Consider the following 25,519-nt stretch of genomic DNA (forward strand, 5'->3'; position numbering starts at 1 on the left):
TCTCAATAGGTGCAGAAAAAGCATTTGACAAAATTCAGTATCCATTTATGATAACAACTGGGTAAAGTGGGTATAGAGGAACCATACCTCAACATAATAAAGAACATGTATGGCAAACCCACAGCTAACATCATCCTCAGCAGTAAAAAGCTGAAAGCATTTCCTCTAAGATCTGGAACAAGACAAGGATGCCCACTCTCGCTGCTCTTATTCAACATAGTATTGGAAATTCTAGCTACAGCAATTAGACAAGAAAAAAAAATAAAAGACAACCAAATTGGGAAAGAAGAAGTAAAACTGTCACTATTTGCAAGTGACATGATACTATATGTAGAAAACCCTAAAGACTCCACACAAAAAAGTATTAGAACAGGAGCCGGCCCAGTGGCACAGTGGTTAAGTTTGCATGTTCCACTTTGGCAGCCTGGGGTTTGCTGGTTCAGATCCTGGGCATGGACCTGTGCACTGCTTGTCAGGCAGGCGTCCCACATAAAATAGAGGAATATGGGCACAGATGTTAGCTCAGGGCCAGTCTTCCTTAGCAATAAAAGGAGGAGGATTGGCAGCAGATGTTAGCTCAGGGCTAATCTTCCTCAAAAAAAAATTTAGAACAAGTTCAGTAAAGTTGCAGGATACAAAATCAATATACAGAAATCTTTTGTTTCTATACATTAATAATGAACAATCAGAAACAGAAATTAAAAAACAATCCCATTTAAAACTGCATTAAAAAGCATAAAATAGGGGTGGGTCCCACGGCTGAGTAGTTAAGTTCATGCACTCTGCTTTTGTGGCCTGGGGTTTGCCTGTTCAGATTCTGGGCATGGACCTACACATCACTCATCAGGCCATGCTGTGGTGGCATCCCACATAGAAGAACTAGAAGTACTTACAACTAGGACAACTATGTACTGGGGTTTTGGGGAGGAAAAAAAAAAGAGTAAGATTGGCAACAGATGTTAGTTCAGGGCCAATCTTCCTAGAAAAAAAAAAGAATAAAATACCTAGGAATAAACTTACCAAGGAGTTGAAAGACCTATGCTCTGAAAACTATAAGGCATTGAGGAAAGAAATTGATAATTTAATCACAATAATCACAATTTAATCACAATAATTTAATCACAAATAAATGTAAAGACATAGTGTGCTCATGGATTGGAAGAATTAAAATTGTTAAAATGTCCAAACTACCCAAAGCAATCAACAGATTCAGTGCGATTCCTATCAAAATACTAATGGCATTTTTCACACAATTAGAATAATCCTAAAATTTATATGGGGTTACAAAAGACCCTGAATAGCCAAAGTAATCTTGAGAAAGAAGAACAAAGCTGGAGCTATTGTGCTCCCTGATTTCAAACTATAATACAAAGTTACAGTAATCAAAATTGTTTGGTACCCGCCCAGAAACAGACACACAGATCAATGGAATAGAATAGAGAGCCCATAAATAAATCCATTCTTATATGGTCAATTAATCTACGACAAAGGAGGAAAAAATATACAATGGGGAAAAAGACCCTGTTTATCTTCAATAAATGGTGTTGAGAAAACTGAACAGCTACATGAAAAAGAATGAGACTAGACCACTTTCTTACACCATATACAAAAATAAACTAAAAATGGATTAAAAAGTTAAACATAAGAACTGAAACCATAAGATTCCCAGAAGAAAATATAGGCAGTAAGCTCTTTGACATTGGTTTTAGTGATACTTTTTTGCACTTGTCTCCTTAGGCAAAGGCGACAAAACCAAAAATAAAAAAAATGGGACTACATCAAATTAAAAAGCTTTTGCACAGCGAAGGAAACCATCAACAAAACGAAAAGGCAACCTACTGAATGGGAGTAGATACTTGCAAATGATATATCCAACAAGGGGTTAATATCCAAAATATTTAGAGAACCCATACAACTCAATGTCAAAAAAACAAACAATCCAATTAAAAAATGGGCAGAGGATCTGAATCGACATTTTGCCAAAAAAGTCATACAGATTGCCAACAGGTACATGAAAAGATGCTCAATATCACTAATCATCAGGGAAACACAAATGAAAACCACAATGAAATATCACCTCACATCTGTCAGAAAGGCTATTATGAAAATGATAGCAGATAACAAGTGTTGGTGAGGATGTGGAGAAAAGGAAACCATCATGCACTATTGATAAGAATGTAAATTGGTGCAGCCACTATGGAAAATAGTATAGAGGTACCTCAAAAAATTAAATATAGAACTCCCATATGATCCAGCAGTTCCACTTCTGGATATTTACCCAAAGAGAATTAAAGTACTAACTCGAAAAGATATATGCACCTCCATTTTCATTGCATCATTATTTACAATAGGTAAGATATGGAAGCAACCTAAGTGTTCATCAATAGATAAATGGATAAAGAAGATATGGTATATAAGCACAATCGAATATTACTCATCCATTAGAAAGAATGAAATCTTGCCATTTGCAACAACATAGACCTGGGGGTATTATGCTAAGTGAAATGTCAGACAGAGAAAGACAACTACCATATGATTTCACTTCTATGTGGAATCTAAACAACAGAACGAATAGACAAGCAAAGCAAAACAGAAACAAACTCATAGATACAAAGAACAAACTGGTGGTCACCAGAGGGGAGTGGGATAGGGGGATGGGTGAAATAAGTGAAGGGGATTAAAAGGTACAAACTTCCAGTTATAAAATAGATAAGTCACGGGGATGTAATGTACAACATAGGAAATATAGTCAATAATATTGTAATAACTTTGTAGAGTGACAGATGGTTATTAGACTTGTTGTGGTGATCATTTCATAATGTCTATAAGTGTTGAATCACTATGTTGTACACCTGAAACTAATATAAGATTGTATGTCAACTATACTTTAATAAAAAAATTGGAAAAAAAATACATTCTTTTAAAAAATAACAATAATGGGTTTCCAATAGCTATTATTTTATAAACGAAGAAATAGTTTTGAGAGGTTTAATAACTTGCTTTCTTATCTAGGTCACCTAGATGAAAATCCAAAGCAGCATTTGAAGTTGGACTGTTTGAATCCAAAGTCTATGCTTTTTCACCATTGGATTGTCTCCTATTGCAAAAGCTACTGTTTATAAAAACATGTCTTTTATTCCTAACTGATTGAAAGCTCTTCGAGAGTGCTATGTCATGTATTCCTTAGTATCTTTGGTGTTCAGTGTAATCATTTGTTGATAATAATGATACTATGTACAATTTAGCTTGATTGTCTGGTAGACAGGTTATAGACAAAGTATATTTGAAGACAATCCTCTATAAGAGGGTAGCACAATGACACAAGAATATGGTTCTTAATTACTGGATGCTAGGAGTCCTCAATACTGCCTTTTCTGTGTTATACATTTATGGTCCCTCTCAAGTTCTCAATCAGCAGTAGGGTATGTGCTGTCTGATGCTACCCAATCATATATTAAAATCATATATTAAAATATTCCTGTCCTAAAGGAGAGGAATTTAGGAGCCTTTTTTCCCAGTTGAAGTGAGTATGTTGACCTCAAACTCCTTCCTAGTTCCCTTTGGCAATATTTTCTAGAAGGCTGATTGCAGAAATAATTATCTTTTCTGGTGCAAACTGACCCACACAGTGGCTACAACCTCATGGGTCCCAGTTGAGCACTTACCTGAGTGGCCGGGTGGGGGTAGAGTCCACTCAATGAAAGGGTGTCGGTCAAAGGTGTTAGCCCGTTGGCACTTCTGCACATCCCCATCATTTTGGATCATGTCCACAATCTCCTGTGTCCAGGTTGTGCCTAAAAGCATTGGTTATTCTCAATTCTACATACTCACCACACAATTTAGTTCTATTTCCTTGACTATTCACGTATTCAGTAAAATTCACATTTGCTGAGTGTTGAGTCCTATCGGCTCCTTTGTCATCTCCTCTGCATAACACCCAGAGTGGACGAAGTGTCTATGTGACACCCAAGGTGGAGAGAGCCTCCGTGTGACATCTGGGATGGATAGGTCCTCTCCCTGAGCACCGGTGGCCCCTGTGCTCATTGTCAAGGTCAGTTTACATATCTGCCTTGTTGTGAGACTGAGAACTCAACAGAGGTAGGGCCTTGTCCTTTTGTTCTCATTATTCCTAGTACCTAGCATAGGGCTTTGCACCTAATAAATGTAGCTTGCGGAAAAGAATATTGAATCAAATCAATGTAGGGAAATACAAAGATGAATTAGCCACTGTCCCAGCCCTAACAGCTGACAATCTTTTTGGAGGAGATAAGAAATGACAGGGATTGCTTCTTGCCTAGTTAATATCCATTCTTTCCTTCTTTCTCAAATTAACAGATGCTCAATTTTTAGCTGGGAATATAGCTACTTGGCTCAAAGGTGACATTTTTCAGTCTTTCTTGAAGCTAGATGTGGCCATGCCATTAAATTTTGGGAAGCTATCTTTAAAGGGAAGAAACATGACCTTACTCCTCCCTTCCTACCTCCTTTTTGCTGTTTGGAATGTGCATGTGATGGCTGGAGCTCCAGCACTCATATTGGACTATAAAACAAAAGGTACACCTGAAAATGGTGAAGAAGAATGTCAGAAGGACCCAGGGTCTCTGATGACCAGTGCAGCCACCATTTTAGCCCTGGACTATTAACCTCCAGACTGCTTTTTCTTTTGTGTTATTTTGAGTTTTTTGACACTTATAGCCAAATTGAACCCCAACTGATACAGAAGATGGGTATAAATAGACATATAAGTAGAAAAGAGCTAGACTGTTTATTGTCCATAAATATGCATTTTCCTCTTTACACCAAAGTGTAAAGAGGGCTCACAGGTAGTTGAGAGGTGGTGGGGGGCTGTGGGAGAAAAAGGCTGGAGAGAGTTTGGACTGTCATGTCGAGGGTCTTGGGGTTGATTGCACAATTTCCAAGGTGAGCTGAAAACAAATTTCTGCTATGGGGTGCAGTACAAATTTAAGTTCAGGTCTGGGCAAGAGAAGTACAAACCAGACAGAAAAGGAGGTTCTTGAGAAATTGAAAACAATTGAAACCAAGAGTAGGGCCAACAGGAAGACCCTACTCTAAGTAAGCCTGGTGAGCAGTGCTGAGTGGCAAGGACAGAGTGAGGTGGAAGGAGGGAATTCTGAGCCAGAGAAGACAGAAATGCCTTCTAATATGGTTCAAAGAACTGCCGTGAATGGACTCTGCTCTGAAATCTTTCTGGTTATGAATATCTAGACTCTTCTTGAGTCAAACGGCCACTGGGAGACTTTCTCAAACTGGTTACAGTTTGAAGTTCTTTACCTCTCTGGGTCACACTGGTAGAAATTATAAATACAGATAACACAGGGGGATTATCAGCCATTACGTCACAGTCTTCTCTGGTTGCGATGTTCTCTATTCCTCTGCCCTGCACAAGCCTGGCACACCATTTTGCCTCCTCTGACTCGTACATTTTCCACAAACTCCTCTTCATTTTATAAGGTTCTGGTAAGTGTCACCTCCCCTCTCCCAGATCCTTCCCACTGTACTTGTGTAGGTTTGGACCCCACACTATTAGTACTTTCTATATTGAGGTGAGAGTGCTCAGTTCCACATCTGTCTCCTCCACTAAGAGAAGCTTCTTATGGGCAAGGACTGTGGTTACTTCCAGGAGAGCTTAGAGGGTAAAACAAAGAGTGGCTGAGTTTGCGAGATTTACTGTAAGAACTTCTGTACTATTTCTCAGATGCTATGCTTCTAAATAATTTTGTAATTCATTCAGTCCTTTGACAATTTTGGCTTCTGGCCATCTTTTTCTCTATCAGGGACCTAAATTAAAAAGGAAGATCTTGGATCCTGGGGGACTAGAACTCATAAGTGAGTCTGGTTTTCATTTTTTCAGGTGTCAGCCCTGGTGACAACCTGCATTTTAAAATAGAGAGGCCCTTTCAGGCATCCCAGCATCCCTAAGGCTGGCTTCCCCACGACCAGTTTCTGAAACCTACCTGCCTTTGCATAGGTTGCAATGAGGAGATCATCAGGTTTTGCTTGGAAATTCCAGATTTTGTCCCAATTATCACTTATTATCTTGGTCATGAGGACTCCATTCACTTCTTTGGTTTCTGGTTGAAGGTATTTTTCCTCCAGGCAGAGATCTTTCATTTTCTCCAAGGACATCTTTCTATGTAGACTTACTTGACAGGTGCTTAAAAGAAAGGTGTGCTTATGTCATTTCTAATGCTTAGAGTAGCCATTCCTTTTTTTAAAAATTATTTTCTGAGAGAGTTAGGAGAGATACTATGTTTAGTGTTAATTTGAGAGAAGTCAAAACTATGGGAGCTTGAAACATCTTAAATAGTTTTGTTTCAGCGGGTAAAGATGATAAAGAAGTAAACATATTTCTGATGGAGATAAGTGCCACAGAGGAAAAGAAAACTGGGTCATGTGTTAGACAATGGCAGTTTTGGTTTGGCTCCTGAGAGATGGCCTGTCTGAAGCCTGAGTGACAAGGAGGGGACAGCCACACACGGGGACCAGGGCGGAGGGCCATTAAGTTCACAGACTCTTGTCAAGTTTGAGCAACAAAAGAAGGCCAGGGTGGAATCAGCACTTAGGTGGGTTGGACACAAACCAGTGCTGGAACAGGCTGGGGCTGGCTTCATGAAACCACGTCTCACCTAGACAGCTACAGAGCTGAGAGAAGTGACAGGAGCAGGTGAGGCTTAACTAGACTCGTGGTGGGGCTCCCTGTTAGCACCAGACCGTCAAAAAGCGTCATTGTGGCAGTCTGGAGGACACAAAAATCTTGCAGCTTCCTTCTTGTAAACAAAAATGTTTACAGCCTCAGATGTCACATCCTGCCCCAAATCTCCGGGTGAAGAGTGACATCTGCCAGCTGAGGAGCTAGCCCCAGTTCGCTTGGAGGAGTGATGCTCACCGGCTTGGGGTGCCATAATTGTTCCCGTAGTAAATAACTTTGTTTCAGTCCCTTAAAGTCTTAACATTAAATTTATTACGGAAATATAATCAAGTAAATCAAACTATAGCATTATTATTTTTGTTTTAAGTTTGAGAATAATCTTGGCATATTTAGTAAGTACTTATTATGTAGAAGAAACTTTGGCATATTGGAAAATACAACAGATGAGGCTTACAATTAGAAGTTAATATATTATTGAGTAATTTAATATTTAGACTCGGGATTTTAGGTTGAAAGGTTAGGGAATTATAGTTAGTTTATAAATCTTTAAGAGAATTTAAGTCACTATATTCATAAGCTTAATTCACTAGATTTGTGAGAAGTAATTATTGAAGTAATTAGGATTTCTTTTTCTTTTTGTTATTGTTAAACATCTGAGATACTTAAAAAAAGAGTGGAATATGTTAAATTAAATGTAATTTAAAATATTTAGGGGAATTTTATTAACTAGGTTGGAAAAGCCTTTGTGAGTGGAAAACACTTACCATATTCCCCTGATGCTCCGTGGTCCAGTGTGGGCTGGAAGACTCGGGTTCTAGTCTTAACTCTGAGTTTTGCTTTCCTCATGTGTAGAAGGAGGGGGTCAGACTGTAACTGTAAGTTCCCTATGATTTAATAATTGTATATCTAATTTAACATTTTCCTTAGCTGAAACTCAAATAAAAGAGTGACCACTTCATTTACAAGAGGTTTTTGCTTTCTGAGACCTGTTTCCTCAATCCTAAAATTTAAAGTGATCAACCAGTATGTGCAGTTGTGCATTTGACAGAGCTTGACTTTGGGACTTCCCTGCACCTTTTCTGTCTTCCACCTTGTGGTTCCTCGTGCAGGCATGGCACGCCATACCCAGGCCTGTCCTTCACCCTGACTGCCTCTCCTCCTCTTTCTCCTGGCCCAGTTCAACAGTCTTAGTATCCATTCTCTGAGGTCCGCCATTTTCAAGCAACTGTAGATGCTGTGGATCACTTGGGATGCCTCCATGACTGCCGGGGAGGCTGGGTGTGTGTGGCCCCTGAGTGGATGGGCTCTGGGCCCCCCTCCCACCTGTTTTGACCTGAGCAGGTTCATGTTTACTGTCTTCTGTTTTGGAACTCCATATGGACTTGGTTTTGAAGAAAAGGTTCTGGAATTTATAAGACAAGTGGACAACCACTTTTGTAGGACACTGCTCTGCATGTCTAACGTGGCGATCAGTTCATGTTAACAGTGGGTTAAACTCTTCTAGGAATTAATGTCCCTAAAGTTGGAGGAGATGAAGCATATTGGGAGTAGAGGTGGAGGGGCAGCTGAAGGTGCGCTCTAAAGAAGCCTGTGGCAAAAGAAACGTTTTTGGAGAACTTCTTTTATCTAAAAAATTAGACAAGTTACAATGGAATATTATTTCTCACTAAAAAGAAATGAGCTCTCAAGCTATGAAAAGTGCATATTACCAAGTGAAAGAAGCCAATCTCAAAAGGCTACATACTGTATAATCCCAGCTATATGACATTCTGGAAAAGGCAGAACCATGGAGATGGTAAAAACATTGGAGGTTGACAGGGGCTAGGGAGGAAGGAGCGATGAACAGGCAGGGCACAGAGGGTTTTTAGGACAGCAACTCTATTGGGTATGATACTATAATGATGAATACATGTGGATGGATACATTACACATTTGTCCAAACTCATAGATTGTACAACACCAAGAGTGAACCCGAGTGTAAACTATGATTGAGTGATTATGATGTGTCAGTGTAAGTTAATCAATTGTAACACAGGTGCCCTCTGGTGGGGGATGTCGATAATGGGGGAGGTTATGCATGAGTAGGGGCAGGGAGAGTATGGGAAATTTCTGTACCTTCTGCTCAGTTTTGCAGTGAACCTAACACCGCTCTAGAAAATAAAATCTATTAAAAAAATTAAACACATTTTCCATTCCTCCTTGTAATATTTCTATTAATGTTTCATATAAAAATATTTTTTCTCCACTTAGAATGTTCAAGTAAAATCTATGCTTCAGAGATATGTAGTGTGTTTCAGGTCCACTACACACATTTTTTGTGGCATCTGTGATCTCATTTGACAACAAAATTAATTAGTCACTGGATTCTGGTAGGATGGTTTTAATAGGTCCATGGAGACATAAATCTACTTTAAGAAGCAACTCCAAAGGTGGAAAATCCAAATAGGCCAACGGAGCTGAATTTGTCAGTTGCTGTCTGCAATAAATGTTGGTGCTACCTCTCCCTCCTAAATGAAAGGTACATTCTACCTGAATTCTTTTAAAAATTGTTCTAGGTTTGAGTAGAGTTTGAAATATTAAAAATGGCATTTTTTTAGGAGGAATATGATTCTATCAGCTATTCCAAAGGACTCAAGGAAGAGAGAATCTGGTCTCCGCTGGACATTTCTTTACATCTGTCATCACTCTTCCTCCCCCCAGTGTCCTGTTACCCACACTGGACTTATTTCTATTTTCTGAGCAGTCTTAGACCTTTCATCACCTTGGCTTTATGTATCTATGCCCACACCTTTGGGTAATCAGTTTTTGGCTTCTTCTTCAAGGCACTCTAAAATATACCTTCACTGAGCTTTGACCATGTGTCTTAACACACAGTACATCATCCTGCTATATCTGGGGAGATAGGGAGCTGCAACTGAATGCTGCCACCAGGGAATATTATGGCACCCATGTGTGCGCTTAGAGGGACACATTTCCCCTTGACCTCTGAGCAGGAAGCAGACTTTTCACTAACTTCCTCTGCAATCCCACGGAACTGGAAAGAATTGAGTGGTAGATACAATAATGACCCCCAAAGACATCCACATCTGGATCCCTGGAAACTATGCATATGTCACTTTACATGGCAAAAGGGACTTTGTATATGTGATTAAGTTAAGGGTCTTGAGATGGGGAGATTACCCTGGATTATTCAGGTGGGCTCAGCAGAATCACAAGGTCCTTATATGAAGCAGGTAAGAGGGTCAGTCAGAAAAGAAGGTGTGATGATGGAAGCAGAGGTTATATATATATATATATATATATATATATAATGTTTATATATATGTGTATATATATACACACACACATACACGCACTCACACATATTATGCTGCTGGCTTTTGAAGAAGGAGGCCACAAGCCAAGGAATGCAGGTGGCCTCTAGAAGCTGGCAAAGGCAAGAAAACAGATTCTTCCCTGGAAACTCCAGGAGGAAAGCAGCCTAGTAGATATCTTGATTTTAGAACTTATGATCTCTAGAACCAAAAGATGCCAATTTGTGTTGTTTTAAGCCACCAAATTTGTGGTAATTTGTTATGTCAGCCAGAGATACCGAAACATAATGGTGACATTATAGAGAAAACAGAAACCTTAGGGCTCACATTAGAGAAATAGGCCAGGAGCAGCAGCTGGCTGGAGCCAGGGCTGTGCAGAGCGCACTGCGGGAGAGCAAAGTCTTCTGTGAAATCAACTAGATAAGGATCTAAAGAAGGCCTATAATTCCTTATTAGCAATTGAAACTCCCAAAACTCTGACAACGTTTTTTAATAAATCATTTGATAGCAAACCTGCACTGACCTGTACTCATTAAAGGGCAAAATATGACCTGAATGGCCACGAGCCCCATATGGGTCCGCATGTCTCACTGGTGTGAGTGCTCATATGCTTTGTTCAGAAATATTTGCATACTTGCAGAACATGGATTCTGTTCCAGACCCCACCTAGGGTGGTATGCAATATGTGGCATACTCCCTTTATTATCTTTTTAAATCAACATGTTCTGAAACCTGAAATACCTCTGGACCCGGGGGTTTCAGATAAGGGATTGTGGACTGTAGTTCCACATGATAAGGATGCACGAGACACATCTTCATGAGAGAGTTAAGAATGTAGAGAGATCAGCCCTGAAGCACTTGGAGACGTCCCAGTATAGAATAAATGATCCCTGAGGGACGAGACCAGATGTGCCTAGACAGCACTTTCACGGTCAAACCCTGAGTGTGGAGGAAGCGGCAAGCGTCATCCTTATGTGTGGTTAGAAATACATAGTTCTTACCACAGACTGGATTCAGCTGTTCTCAACAAGCCTCTTTAATGGAGTTCATTGAATGTTGAGTTAAAACGTCCTCATTCGATGGTTACAATAACCAAGACAAAAAATAACAAACGTTGGAGAGGTTGTGGAGAAAAGGGAACGCTCATACACTGCTGGTGGGAGTGCAAACTGATGCAGCCACTATGGAAGACAGTATGGAGATTTCTCAAAAAATTGAAAATAGAAATACCATATGATCTAGCTATGCCACTACTGGGTATCTATGCAAAGAACTTGAAATCAGCAATTCAAAGAGACCTATGCACCCCTATGTTCATTGCAGCATTATTCACTATAGCCAAGACGTGGAAGCAACCCAAGTGCCCATTGACTGATGATTGGATAAAGGTGATGTGGTATATATATATATATATATGTATATACATATATATACATATATATATATACACAATGGAATACTACTTAGCCATAAAAAATGACAAAATTGTCCCATTCACAAAAACATGGATAGAGCCTGACGGTATTACGTTAAGTGAAATAAGCCAGACAGAGAAAGACAAACACTGTAAGATTTCAGTCATATGTGGAAGATAAACAAACACAAGGACAAAGAGAACTATTTAGTGGTTACCAGGGGGAAGAGAGGTGGGGGTGGGCACAAAGGGTGAAGGGGCACATATATATGGTGTAAGACAAATATTAATGTACAACTGAAATTTCACAAGGTTGTAAACTATCATAACCTCAATAAAAACAACAAAAACAAAAAAGTCCTCATTCTATGTGAATCCTAATACCGGAGGGTCTCCTACCGAACCAGAAGAGTCTAGATTCTGGGGCCAGAGTGGCCAAAAACAGACCAGTCATTTCTCCTGCTTCTTATCTTTCTGAACAAGGCCAAAGTGTCTGGGTGTGGAAAGAAAAATTACTGGACTTCCCATCTAACCTCTCTAGAGGAAAGGAAATTCAGGCAGGAGGGTATAAATCGTGTTTTAACGTGAGTATCAGAAAGTGGTGTTACCAACACGGCTGACATCTTTGTGGCTCTTGTGCGGCACAGACACCCACTGAACGTTATTCTGAGTTCGACTCTGATGTCCGTTCCACTCACCCTTTTTGCACTGAAGAAGCCAATGGCATTTTTGTTGGTCTATATTTTCAGTTATTAATTATGAAACAAGGCAAATATATCAAAAGAACAGCAAGAAATGAAACATTTATGTATGTGCAGGGAAATTTCAGGCACTGTTAATGTTAACCTGATGTGGTGAAATCAAGACAGGCTCATAGAAGCAAGCGCCGTCTCCAGGCCCCTTCCCTTCCTCCATCTTTCCCCAGAGAGAATCATAATCCCTAACTGGGTGTGTGTCACCCTCAGAAATGTTTTTGTAATTTAATTATATCTGTATTCATAGTAAATGATAAATGCCACTTTTCTAAGTTAAAATTTTTTACATAAAAATATTATACGCATCCTTTTTCCTTTTCACTTAGCATTACATTTTTAAAGTTTTATTAATGTGGCTCATATTTTCTATAGTATTCTTGCTGGAATTATTTAACCTGAACCTAAACATGGGGAAACAATCATATAAATCCAAAATTTGGGACATTCTGCAAGACAATTGGCCTGAACTCTTAAAAAGGGTCGATGTCACGAAGAACAAAAAAAGGCTGGGAAACTATCCTAGATGAGAAAAGGCTAAAGAAACACGACCAAATGCTTTGACTGAGATTTGATTAGATTCCAATTTGAAAAAAAGCTATAAAAGATGTTTTTGTGACAGTTGGGAAACCCTGACTATTGACTGTGTTCAACAGCGTTATGCTTGCGTAGAAGAGCATTCGCACAGATCTAGTTCATTCATTCCAGTCACTGTGTCATGGTTCATCTATGATGAACTCAGTTCATTTATTTACTTCTCTGCTGACATTTGTTATTTCTGGTTAAAGTCTTCAATAGCTTAACTATATTTTGTCTGAGTCAACATTTATTGGGAAAGAATAGTTACTAAGATCATAAAATTTGCCAATTCCTTCTTGTAATTCTCTCAATTTTTCCTTTTATCATTATGAAATGCCATTTTTGTCTCTAATACTGCTTTTTTCTTAAACTTTAGTTTGTTTGATATCAATAACCACACAACCTTTAGACAGCATTTTCCAGATATACATTTTCCTAGCCTTGTTTTCTGGCCTGTTTTTGCTATTGAGAAATCCATTGCCTCTTAAATAGTTCTTTTGTAGCTAAAACATCTTTCTTCCCTAGTTTTAAAAATAATTTTTTCTTTGTTCTTAGATTTATAGGACAATATCTAGGCTTGTATGTATTTCTATCTATCGTTCTTGGAAGTTTTACTTTTTGATTTCAAGCCTTCATGAGTTTCATAGATTCTGGAACATCTTTAGCTCTTTACCTATTGTCTTTCTCCCACTCTCTCTGTTCTCTCCTTGTGGCACTCCAACCAGCTCTGTGTTTGGCGTTCTCGCTCTGTCTTCGTATCTCTCGGCCTCTCCTTCATGTTTCCCTTCACTTTGCTTCTCTGGCTACAGTCTCTATGATTTTTTAAGCCCTATTTCTATTGTATGAGTTCCCTTTTCAGTTGCATTGAATCTGCTATTTAACTCTTTCTTAGTTTCAATTATTGTGATTATTTATATTTATAGATATTTTATTTGATTCTTAAAAATGTGCCTGTTTATTTCATAGGGTTATCATTTTTCTCTTTACATATCTTACTGTTCATATTTTACACTCTGCTGCTGACAGTTCCAGTATCAAATCTTCGCAGGTCTGACTCTGTAGACTTTTTATTCCAGGTAGCTCTTGCTCAAAGTGCCTTGTTCCAAAGGTGCTTTGTAATTTCTCATTGTAATTATGATCATTAGTACTTTATTTGAGGGAATTCTTTGGCTCTATTTTGGAGGTGGGCTTCTCCAGATAACATTTGCATTTGCTTCTGCCGGGCTCTGTGACTGCCTTTTAAAAGTCTCAGCTGATCTTTAGAGAAGAATGTCAACTAATAAAGGTAGAAGGAATGATAAAAATAAAAAAATCATGAATGGATGCTAAACATCATTGGATAAAATGTTGAGAGAAATAAGATATTCATAGTCTCAAAGTATCTACCCACGGATTGCAAAGGGGAAAATGTGCCTTCAGAATGAAGATCTGAGGTGATCACCCTATTCAAGTGGTGTAAATTAGCATCTTTGACAGCAGGACTACCTGGCATTATGTGCCAGTTGTGACGTAGTCAGAAATCAACAACATGACCTTTGTAGTTTTCCGGTAACAATGTTTAACCTGAATTTAATCATACATAAAGAAATAATCAGATATAACCAGAGTGTGGAATGTTCTGTGGGATGACTGTCCTGAATTTTTCAAAAGAATATCACAGAACTGTACAACAAAAGGGAATGAACTGATTTGGGCTGGTGGTACTGTTCCAGGTAGAAGAGACCAAAGAGACATAACCAAGTGCAATGCAAGAAACTTAAGTGAATTCTGAATTTGTTGGGACAGTTGGGGAAATCTGAACACAGACTGTATGTTTAGTTAGTGTTATGATAAGGGAGGAGAATGTCCTTATTCTTAGGAGAGATTAGCTGAAGCATGTAGGGATGAAGTGTCACAGTGACTGAAACTTACATTCAGATGTTTCTTTAAAATACTATACATTTAGCTGTATGTATAGTGAAGAAAATAATAAGAATAATAAAGAAGTTTTCACATATTGAGGTATACGGGGAAGCCATTCTGGTTTAAATCAGATTCAGCCTAAAACTTATTTTTCCCAGAGCAGCCTGACTTATGGCCCAGTGAACATGCATTATACATCTGCTTCACTTCCTGAACAAAGAATGCACTCTTTACAGATAGGGATGAGTATCTCCCTTCCTCTAATGCTCATACCAGGACTTCTTTGAAGATAAGCTTTTCTTCCCAGAGAACCAAGGTCAAGCTGCCTGCTATGTATGTGCTAAACTGCAGCAAAATATGTCCTTGTGATTTCGGAAAAAAATTTGCATTCCTGTCGTGCTTGATGTGTGTTTTGTTCTGAAATTGTATATAACCAAGCTGTAAACCACGTGACCCTGGGGCACTATCTTCCCTGGGGAAGGGAACGCCTCTGGGCTAGTCCTCACATTAGTTCATTAATTCTCTCTCTTATTTATAGGTTGGTTATTGATTATTTGCATATACCTTTCTTGGCGTAGTCAGCAGGATTTCAGAGAAATTCATGACCACTTGGCATTTCCTTTGAACCAGCACTGGTACCAGCACAGGCCCACTGAGCCTCTTTGGCTTCACTACGCTCTTCAGGTGCCTTCATGGGTTCTCCTAAATTCTGGATGTCCTTGCTTAAGTTCATGGTCCTGATGTTTATTTGAGCTGTTTCAGGTCTTAAGACTAGATGTCTTAAGGGAATACTGGTACATATCCTAGCCAAGAGGAACCTGGGGGGAAATTTCCTAGGCAAGGGGGCTTTGGGGAAACTGTGAAATGCACTGAGTTTTGGCTGTCCTTTCAATTTGGCTTTAATGAGAAAGGAATTGTGCTTATAAAGTCTGAACAAGCTATTTGATAGTAAAATGACAGACCGAATTCTTTCAGCTCTGACGAGAAGGGACACCAGCTCCTTCCAGTCATAAGATGTTCTCAGGCAACTGAGAACCTAGTGCAAGTGTCTGAGGCTGATCCTCATGATATGCAGTGGTCCTGTAGGGAATTCCGTCCTGATCTTCACTTTAAATAATTGAAGTCTCATCTGAGGATGTGCACGTAAGCATTAGTCCTCAGTGCTCTGAGCTCCCATGGTACTTTTAGATTACCAGCGGGAGAAACTGAGACACATAAGAGAGTGTTTCCAGCCTTTTAGGAAGTGACACTCACAAACAGTACACTTCTCACCCTCTACATTGTCCTTAGAAATTGTTCAGATTTTATAATAAAACAAAACTAAAAGAAAATAGGAAATTGTGCTTCTAAAGCTGACCAGCTCCCCAACTGGCAGCCACCTACTGGAACTCCAGGTGGCTTCAGGTACAATATGTACGGAGCCAATACTTGCAAGTACTTAACAAAATGGTAAGGTTTAACTAAAAATGACTTAAGTCTTAAATGGCCCAAATGGGGAACATTCAACCTATCACAATTAGTTTAATTGTGTGCACAACTGGAAAAAGCTGGTTCTAAAATTAAACAAATAGAATGGGAAGCATATTACAGTTGGTATTTAGAAGCTTCAAAGCATGGTAATGACAAAATGACATCTCTACAGGAAACTAACAGAAAATTGGTAGAGACTGCAGCTAAATTAGGGAAAGAGAAAAATTCAGAGGCTGTGTCGCCTCCTTTGCCTCCTCCACCACCTTTGCAGCTACTTTCAGCACCTCAGAGCTGACCACCTCCCCCTCCACCTCTTCTCCTTTGGCACCTGCTCCCCCACCTCCTTCTTTGGCGACTTTATATCCTCTCCTTTCTGAACTTCCATGCCCTGACTTGTCTTCTTTGCCTCCTCCTCTACTCCTGGGGGAAACAATAAGTAAGTCCCAGGGAACAAATACTGAAAGTTAATCTCAGGAAACAAATGCTGAAAGTCCTAAAGTCATTGTAGCTCCCTTAAAAGAGAAGGCTACTGGGAGAGGTGAGCCTGCACTTGTGTGTACTCCCTGGACTAGAATTGAACCTAAAAATTTAACTGAGGACTCCCCAGACCCTTTACAAGATCATTTAGGGTTTGCTCAGGAATTTGAACTATTAAAACATATGAACCAGATTTAAACTCAGATTTATATCAGCCTGTGCATTTGCTAGTATCCAAAAGTAAAGCTAAGGATTGGCTAAAGGAGGCAAATTGGAAAGCACCCATGGAAGATTGTCATAAACATGAGTTTCCTGACCTTCAGAAGTGCAAGGAAATTTCTCTTAACTTGTATGAAGCCATTCCCAGGATTTTTCCTGAGAAAATAGATTGGACCAAGGTCCAGCAGTATAAACAAAGGCCCAGATAAACTATTTTTCATTATTTTGAAAGATTTGATAAAAACCTTCAAACAGTACTCCAAGATAGCTTCTGAGAGTTTTCTGCATCATCAAAATTATCCAATTTTCTATTTCATCTTTTTGGAGAGATTAAGAGGAATTAGCAAGGCTGGTGAAAAGACATGAATTGGATTGAAGTGCATTACACACCAGTGTGCTGGTAACTATTGCAGATAAACTCTCTAAAACTTTACAAAATAAAGAAAAAGAGAGAGCCACTAAGATTATGAGTGACTGCAACAGCTTAGCTGCCCAATTAAGACATCTTTTTCAAACCCTAACCAGAAGCAAAATGACTGCACTTGTGTCTATTGCAAAAAGCCTGGTCATTTCAAACGTGATTGCTGCAAGCCTATGTGGGAGTTAGAACACGGCCAAGTTAATAATGAATAGCAGTACTCGAAGGCTTGTGAGAGGGCATTTCCTCTTCTCCTCACTAACACCTTAGGGGAAACTGAAATAACTATCAGAGGGGAAACTTCAAAGGCCCTTGTAGATACCAGGGCTACATTACCTTTTCTTAACCCTACCTTCACTCCCTGCCTTCTCCCTCGGAGTAAACAAGCAATTCAAATGATAGGGGTTTCTAATTTACCAAGACAAGTCTTTAAGTGGGAGCTCACAGCCTTTCAAGGAGGAATAATCACAGGGAAACGTGTTTCACTTGGTAAATGTGCTCCAATTCATTTGATTGGACGAGATCTCCTAGAAGCATACAATGCTCCTAATTGCCTTTTTGCAAAAGGGAGAAATGCTTCTACGTTTTAGAAAATTTGGATGCTGACCAAAATTTAATTACTGAGAAATTTATGATTATAAAATCAGTGACTCAAACAGACCAAGAAAAAAATGATCACTTGTTATTTCAAGTGCCTAAAGAGCTGTGGTCATCATCTTCTTCAGATATTGAAAAGATTAAATTGGCTACTCCTATTGTGACTGTTAACAATTCTAAGCCTCTACCTAACATTCAGCAATGGAATAAGAATTATTATTCAGGAATTTTTTGAGAAGGGGCTTAAAATTCATTTGTACCATTCCTTGTAATACACCTATTTCACCAGTAAGAAAACCAAATGGAAAAGATTGGCTATTTCTTCAAGATCTGAGAGCTATAAATAATAAATATAAATATATATAATATTGTAATTCCTTGATGTCTTGTAGCCCCAAATCCACACACTTTGTTCTTGATCATTCCAACTAACAGCTGTTCTTTTTCTCTTTTTTTTTAATAAAGATTGGCACCTAAGCTACCATCTGTTGCCCGTCTTCCTTTTTTTTTCCCTCTTCTTCTCCCTAAAGCACCCCCAGTACATAGTGGTAGATTCTAGTTGTGAGTGCCTCTGGTTGTGCTATGTGGGACACCACCTCAGCATGGCCTGATGAGTGATGCCATGTCGGAGCCCAGGATCCGAACCGGTAAAACCCTGGGCTGCCAAAGCAGAGCATGTGAACTTAACCACTCGGCCATGGGCCTGGCCCCTGTTATTTTTCATTAATTGATTTATGCAGTGCCTTCTTTAGCATTCCAGCAGGAAAAGACAGCCAATATCTCTTTGCTTTTATGTGGGAAGATCAGCGATAAACCTGGACAGTTTTACCACAGGGCTATACTGAAAGCCCTACTTACTTTTCTCAAATGTTCAAGGCTTATTTAGCTAATGTAGATTTTCCAAATGACTCTACCTTAATTAAATATGTAGATGACTTGTTCTTATGCTCAAAACTGAATTAGACTCTCAAAATGACACAATCTATCTACTACAACTGGCATCTAAGAGACATAGAGTAGCCAAAAAACCCCTCCAATTTTGTTTGCCTAGTGTGAAATATCTAGGGTACGTAATATCTAAAGATAGACTATTGATTGATTCTGAAAGGATTAGAGGAATTTTGGTTTTTTGTCTCCTTAAAACCAAAAAACAATTGAGAGCATTTCTAGGACTAACTGGATACTGCGGGAACTAGGTACCTAACTTTTCACTTATTGCTCAACCTGTATATGTATTACTTAAGTCTGACTAGTCTGACTGAATTGATTGGATGCTGGAAGGGGAGAAAGCAGCAAATACCTTAAAGTCCATCTTGGCTCAGGCACTAGCTTTTGGACACCCTAATTACAGCTTGCCATTTTTCTGCTTTGTGCACGAAGATAAAGTGAATGCTGACTCAAAACCACGGTGATTAACATCAACCTGTAAGATAGTACAGCCAGCAACTAGATTCAGTAGCAAAAGGACTTCCGTTTTGTATGAGAGCTATTTCAGCAGAAGCTCTCTTATGCAAGGCCACTGAAGAAATGGTGATGGAGTCTCCTTGAACTGTTTACATCCCACAGTCAGTTGAATCTCTTCTAAATTCTCATCACACTCAGAATTATTCTGTAAGCTGGTTAGCTTCTTATGAAGTTCTGTTGCTTTCTGCACCTAATATTACCAGGGCCAGATGTAATAGTCTTAATCCTGCAACTTTGCTTCCAGCACCACAGGAAGAAAATGACCATGACTGTATTTTAATAATAGATTACCTTTTTGCTCCTAGGGATGACTTATAAGAAACTCCCATTGATAATGTTGATCTAATTTGGTTTATAGACAGGTCTTAATTAAAGGATAAGCAAGGATATTACTGTGCTGGTTATGCAATAATATCCTCAGTGGAAATAATTGAGAGTTCTTATTTACCAGAAATAAAATCAGAACAGCAAGCCAAATTAATTGCTTTAATTCGAGCTTGTCAATTTGCTAAAGACATGGTTGCAAATATTTATACTGACAATTGTTATGCTTTTGGAGCAGCACATGACTTTGGAATGCTATGGAAACATTGGGGATTTTTAACCTTTTCAGGGCAACCTATAAAAAATGGAAAACAGGTTGCAGAATTATTAAATGCTATATCACTACCAAAACAATTGGCAATTATTAAAATACTGATGCATTCTGATTCTGACACTTTAGAAGCTAAAGGAAATCAACTTGCTGATGCAGCTGCTAAGCAGGCAGCTTTAAAAACTTGTTCTTTTCAGCCTCAAGAATGCCCTCTCCTCTCTGTTAACCTTGCTAACCCAGTGAAAGATTTCCTTCTATAGGCTCAAGAAATTGCCATGGAAGAAGAGAAACAAATATGGCAACAAAAAGGGAGAATTTTTGACCTCGACATACAAGTGTGGTTTGGGCCCAATAAAATATCCAAAGTGCCTATTGGAACACAATTGCCACTGCTCCAGCATATACATCAGTTAACCCATTGGACACCTGAGAAGATGATTTTGTGGGGAAAACAATATTTGGGAAACTTTCTCCCACAGTGGCTCATAAAACCTATGCTCTCTGTACTATATGTCCTAAATATAATCCTGGGAAACCACTTCATTAGTTACAAGGCTGCTTTTCCCTTCCTAAGGGACACTTCGAGGTATGGCAATTGGACTTTGTTCAAACGTCACCATCTAAAGGATATAAATATGTCTTAGCAATGATTTGTATGTTTTCACATCAGGTCAAGGGCTTCCCTTGCAGAATAGCAATGGCTTTAACAGTAGGTAAATTGTTACTAGAAAGAGTAATTCCTGTTTGGGGAATTCCTGTTGAGTTACACAGTGACAGGGGAACTCATTTCACTGGACAAATAATTAAATCTATTTGCGACATTTGGCCAGTAATGCAGCACTTTGTGCTTATCATCCCTGATCCTCAGGGTGGGTGGAAAGAACTAATGGCACAATCAAAGCTCAATTGGCAAAACTTTGAGAAGCATTTAATCTCTCATGGCCCAAAGCTCTTCTGTTAGTGCTCTTCAATCTTAGATCTACACCCTCTGGTAAACATCAACTGTCTCCTTTTGAAATAAAAACAGGATGGCCTATGCAATTAGATAAAGGAATGTATGAACCGACTTTGTTCAAAGGAGATATCTTGTGTTATTGTCCAAGCTTTATTAAGACACTAGAAGGAAATGAAAAATTGGTAGCAGATTCTTTTCACAGTGAGCTCCTGGGCGACAAAGACCTTAAGGATCACAGACTACAACCTGGAGATTTTGTTTAATGAAAGAGACATCAAGTCAAAGACTCTTTGCAGCCTCATTGGAAAGGATCATACCAGGTATTTTTAGCCAATCCATTCACTGCAAAATTGAAAGGCATAGACTCATGGATTCACATTTCTCATTTGAAAAAGGCCCCTCCTCCTGAATGAATTTCAACTCCTGTTACTGACACCTGGCTTAGACTGACTAGGACAAGTACTACCCAAACCAGGATGAGAAGAAGCCAACATCTGCTGTAGACAGCTGTCCCAAGATCTTGGGCCAGGCCTGCATTCCCAATCTTACACCGCCTCATTTAAACCCTTATAATGCTTAAGCTGTATATCCATTTATAATTGCTGTAATAATCATATTCTTGAGTACACTAGCAATTTAATACTTGTACGTGATGCTAGTCAGCTTCCTTGTTTTTTAGATTGCCTTTTTGGTGCCTTTTAATTATTGTTCCTATAACTCTAATATTTTCTATCCCTCTAGACTAAAATAGATCAGAGCTTAAGTATAAAAATCTTTTAATCAACTACCAGAATGTCATTTAAGGTTTTCTGATACTATTGTTGTTTATTCAGACCACATCTGAATGGACCTCTAATGGCCATGTCTTCTTACAGTGGGCTCACTCCTTTGCTTTACATAAAATCAGTCCAATTGTTGGATATGTGGCCAGCTTCCCCTTTGTAGCACATCTGGGTTAACTTGGTGGGTAGCTCCCTTTCAACGTACAGATTGGAAAGCTCTAAAACAATTTATTATGATAGAGAGGTTGAATTCCAATGTTCACAGTTCATCTGATATTACTAATTATGATCCTGAAATCTGGCCAATGGCCAATACCATCAATGTTACAGGGCATGGTTATTCCTTTTATGTTGCTCAAATTACTCAATTATCCTGAAAACTTGCTGCTAAACGAATGAAATTGGATTCTACACCTACAGGAGGTTTCACAAAATCTGGGATGGATTTGTTTGATTTACTCCTAATTATAGGTCTTTAAGTACATTGGCACCTTTATGCTGGGAACAGAGGGACCATTCCAAACAAACTTATACTACTGTACCTAAACCATGGGATGGATACGCCTAGAATGGGGTCAAAATAGTATAATTGTTAAGGAAAGTGATTGGTTTGGAATAGACTCATCTCGAAGGCCGGGCATTTTTTTATTATTTTTGTTATTCTTGTTAAATGACTTCGAACTTGCTTATCCACCCATCAAATAGGAAGACGTATCTTTTTCTTCTCCAATCACAGCTTGCTTCCTGTATAACCCTAACCCTAATCGCACCTAATCATTACTGCTACTTGCAGATGTAGTACCGGCCTGTGGATTTCCTTAAGGGAAAACAGAATTGGCATGTGGCCAGCTCTCCTCTGGACTGTGAGAGTGGGAGTTTTATCCTGGGTTCCCGTGGGAGTTGCAGGCCCTCTGCATACAGCTTCTACCATAGCAAAGCCCGTATATTATGTGTGAGACAGGACTTGCCCAGGAAACCAGCATGTGAGTGTTCACTACACAGCCCAGTCCAGGTTACCTGCCCTGGCAGAATGTGAGCGTGTCTCATTTGGCCAGGGATGTATCTGGCTTCCCAATCCATCTGTTACAGGCTCTTAACATCAGCCCTGATATGACTTCCCCCACATTGAACCCAGCGTATACGGGCTTAAAACTAAAACCCACCTCCCCCTTTCCTGCTTCTCTAGCTCCACTCATATGTAAATACCTGCTTCTTTAAATGTTGACTCCTTGAGCTTTATAACTAAATGGGAGTTACAAATTGCTAAAAGCCCGGGTGGCCTGGTGTTGGAGGCACACTAAAGTTGAGCTAATCATGTGTCCTTGAAGTTTGCCAGGAAAGCCGCTGTCTCAACAATATCAAGGAGCGGAGGCTTCCTAGACCTCAACTCCTCGACTCCCTGCACTGGAACCTGCCTCAAACAAGAAGAGGAGACAATGGCGAAGGACGCCCACCCCTGCCATCCTCCTATCTCAACCCCCCCGCCGCCCCCCCGCCCCGGCCTTGCTGCAAGCAGCCTCTCAAGGCTGGTGGAAAAGCGCTGACCTGCACAAGCTCCCCTCCCCAAAACCCCAAATAAAAATCCCTACCCATTCCTCATCAGGGAGCTAGCAATTTTTGAGGCAAAAGCCCTTGCTTTGCTCCCTGTACCTGGCATAGTAAACACCTTTCCTCTTCCACTCAAGACTCTGTTCTCATTATTTGGATTGGCATCGGGTTCAGAGACTGAGCTTTCAGTTACACATCTATTTACTGCATCCTTATGTAATTTTGTTGGGGTTCAAGGTTGGGTGAAGGGCCCAGGAGCCAGCGCTGCTGCAGTGGCCCCTGTACAGTGGTCTCAAAACGTTTACTGGAGACCAGTCCTTGCATGATCATTACCAGTGCCCAGCTGAGGGGCGCCCAGAGGGCACCAGAGGGTCACAGGCGAGGTCACTGACTAGAATCTGCGGAGCACACAGGGACTCTCTCCAAGACCCAAGTTCACGCCCAAGTACCTCTCGCAGCTGAGGGAGCTTCAGTGACAGTCGACCTTTCACCGGGGTAAAGGCTAAAGCTTTCAGGGAACATCTGAGCCTGACTTATCAGAAATCTAGGGACTTCCGAGAGGCAGTGCCCTGCACCACCTCAACCTCCTTCTCTCCTGTGGCCTTTCAATGTCACCACTACCTGGCCGAGGCTCCGGGGTGCCTGGGGCCTATCTCCTGCCCATTGCCCTTCCACTCCCTCAATAAAGAACTCTGCTAGACCTCTGTGAATCCAGACATCAGAGCTAAGTGTCTGCAATTGTCCAGCCTGAGCCCTTTCTGAGGATGATAAGTTAGGAGGAGGGAATCCTTCCTGCAGCCAAAAGAAAGGCAAAGAAGGCCTTTGGCCAGCCCTGGCCCCTCGAACCTGCAGGCTGCTTGCCTGGGCCCCTGAATCTGCCGTCAGTTTGCTCTTCAGTTCTTTACAAAATGACTTCAGGGAACAGGCAGGGACATCTGGCTCAGTGTGACACTCGCAGCAGGGAACCCGTCTTTGGCTGGGCTGGGCCCTGTTCTAGGATGGCCTTGGTTGTCTGACAGTCACACTTAGATGGGGAGCCTTACTCCAGGGAGATGGGTCTGCATGTCTCCCATCTGTAGGGAGGGGAAGGACCCGGCAATAGGCTGCTCAGGGGGAATTAAGTTAAATCTGAGCAAAGAGTTACACTTTAATCCAGTAAGGCCACCCTAGGACCAATGGACAGAAGCTTTGGGAAAATTTGGGACCAGGGGCAGAAAAGTATTTTTTTTCTCCTTCATATCTTTGAAAAAATTGTTTTTCCCTTATGAAATAGAGAAAGTGACCAACTCTTTCCCCTTCTTCCCAAGCTTGCTTTCTGTTCTCCTTGAAGAAGGCTAATCTGGTGATACCGTATCAGGACCTTCAGGTAGTACTCACGCGATTCCAGGCGAGTGGTTTTAAAGACCTTGCTCTTTGCTTTCTGTTAGTTGACGCTTGACCGTGCTGTTTAGAGGCTTCCTCCAGGGTACTTCGTGAGTTCCGGAGCCCTAGACGTGAGAGCAGTTCTTACATTAATCCTAATTAATTCCCTTGATATAGGACCTGCTTAAGGCAGGTCAGGGATCAGCTTACACCTAAATGCTTAATAATGGAAGGGGGAGGTGAAGGAAGTAACCAGTGAAAGCCCTGGTCTTTATCCACCTATCTATAGCAGAGCAGGCCTTTGTTTACAAATTGTTCTGTCCTATGGTTGCCTATTTCCTGGTGCCTTGAAACAATTTTGGAATTACAAGGAATAGTGACTAAATGGCATGTGCAGCATCACTTTTCCTCCTGTCCCTGTAGGGTAGGCCAATAATTCATCCGGGAACTCCTTCCCAATGAACCCAGATGTGTCCTCAGAATCTGCCTTAACACACAGAGAGTCATTTCCAATTGATAAGAGTTGCTAAAGGTAAACCCTGTTTGCTGTCTCTGGTTTTTAGTATACATGATATTCTGAAAAAATAAAAGCCAAAGGTTAAAAATGCTGTGGAATTCTTTTTTTGTTTAGGATTTCCATTTACTGATAATTACTAAGCATTTTTATTTTGTTTTGCTTTAGTTGAACTGCCTGGGTGCGTCACACAATTCTGCCATCATACAATGTCCTTGTGGACCTGGCACGGCTATACTGCACATTTGCTCAAGTCTGGTTGTTGTTATTTATTTCATAAAGTGATAGCTACTTTTATCTTAATGTGATTTTACATATGTTTTATCCTATTTGCAGTTTAAGTGGCATTTTTTCTGATTTTTGTTATATTTGAGAGGCTTACATGTTAATTTTTGCCCGTTTATGGCAATTACCATGCAATGAACCTGAGGCACCCCAAATAAATTAAGCCAAACAATAAACAGCTGACGCTTATTAAAGGCTAACA

The 25,519-nt window shown here is 40.0% G+C and overlaps 1 protein-coding gene across 1 annotated transcript in view; it reads right to left on the minus strand.

The window, feature by feature from the left end:
• The window catches only part of LOC103564530 (sulfotransferase 1C1), a 45,416-nt gene extending 20,750 nt beyond the window's left edge, over positions 1-24,666 (minus strand). Inside the window, exons 1-3 of the mRNA XM_008540346.2 lie at positions 24,534-24,666; positions 5,976-6,175; positions 3,666-3,794 (exon numbers count right to left, since the gene is read on the minus strand). Of these exons, the coding sequence (XP_008538568.1) occupies positions 3,666-3,794; positions 5,976-6,147 (301 nt within the window). The 5' untranslated portion in view covers positions 6,148-6,175; positions 24,534-24,666. The remainder of the gene's footprint in view (positions 1-3,665; positions 3,795-5,975; positions 6,176-24,533) is intronic.
• Between the last annotated feature and the right edge of the window lie 853 nt (positions 24,667-25,519).

This window comes from Equus przewalskii, chromosome 14 (genome assembly GCF_037783145.1).
Source record: "Equus przewalskii isolate Varuska chromosome 14, EquPr2, whole genome shotgun sequence".
In the NCBI taxonomy this organism is placed as follows: domain Eukaryota; kingdom Metazoa; phylum Chordata; class Mammalia; order Perissodactyla; family Equidae; genus Equus; species Equus przewalskii.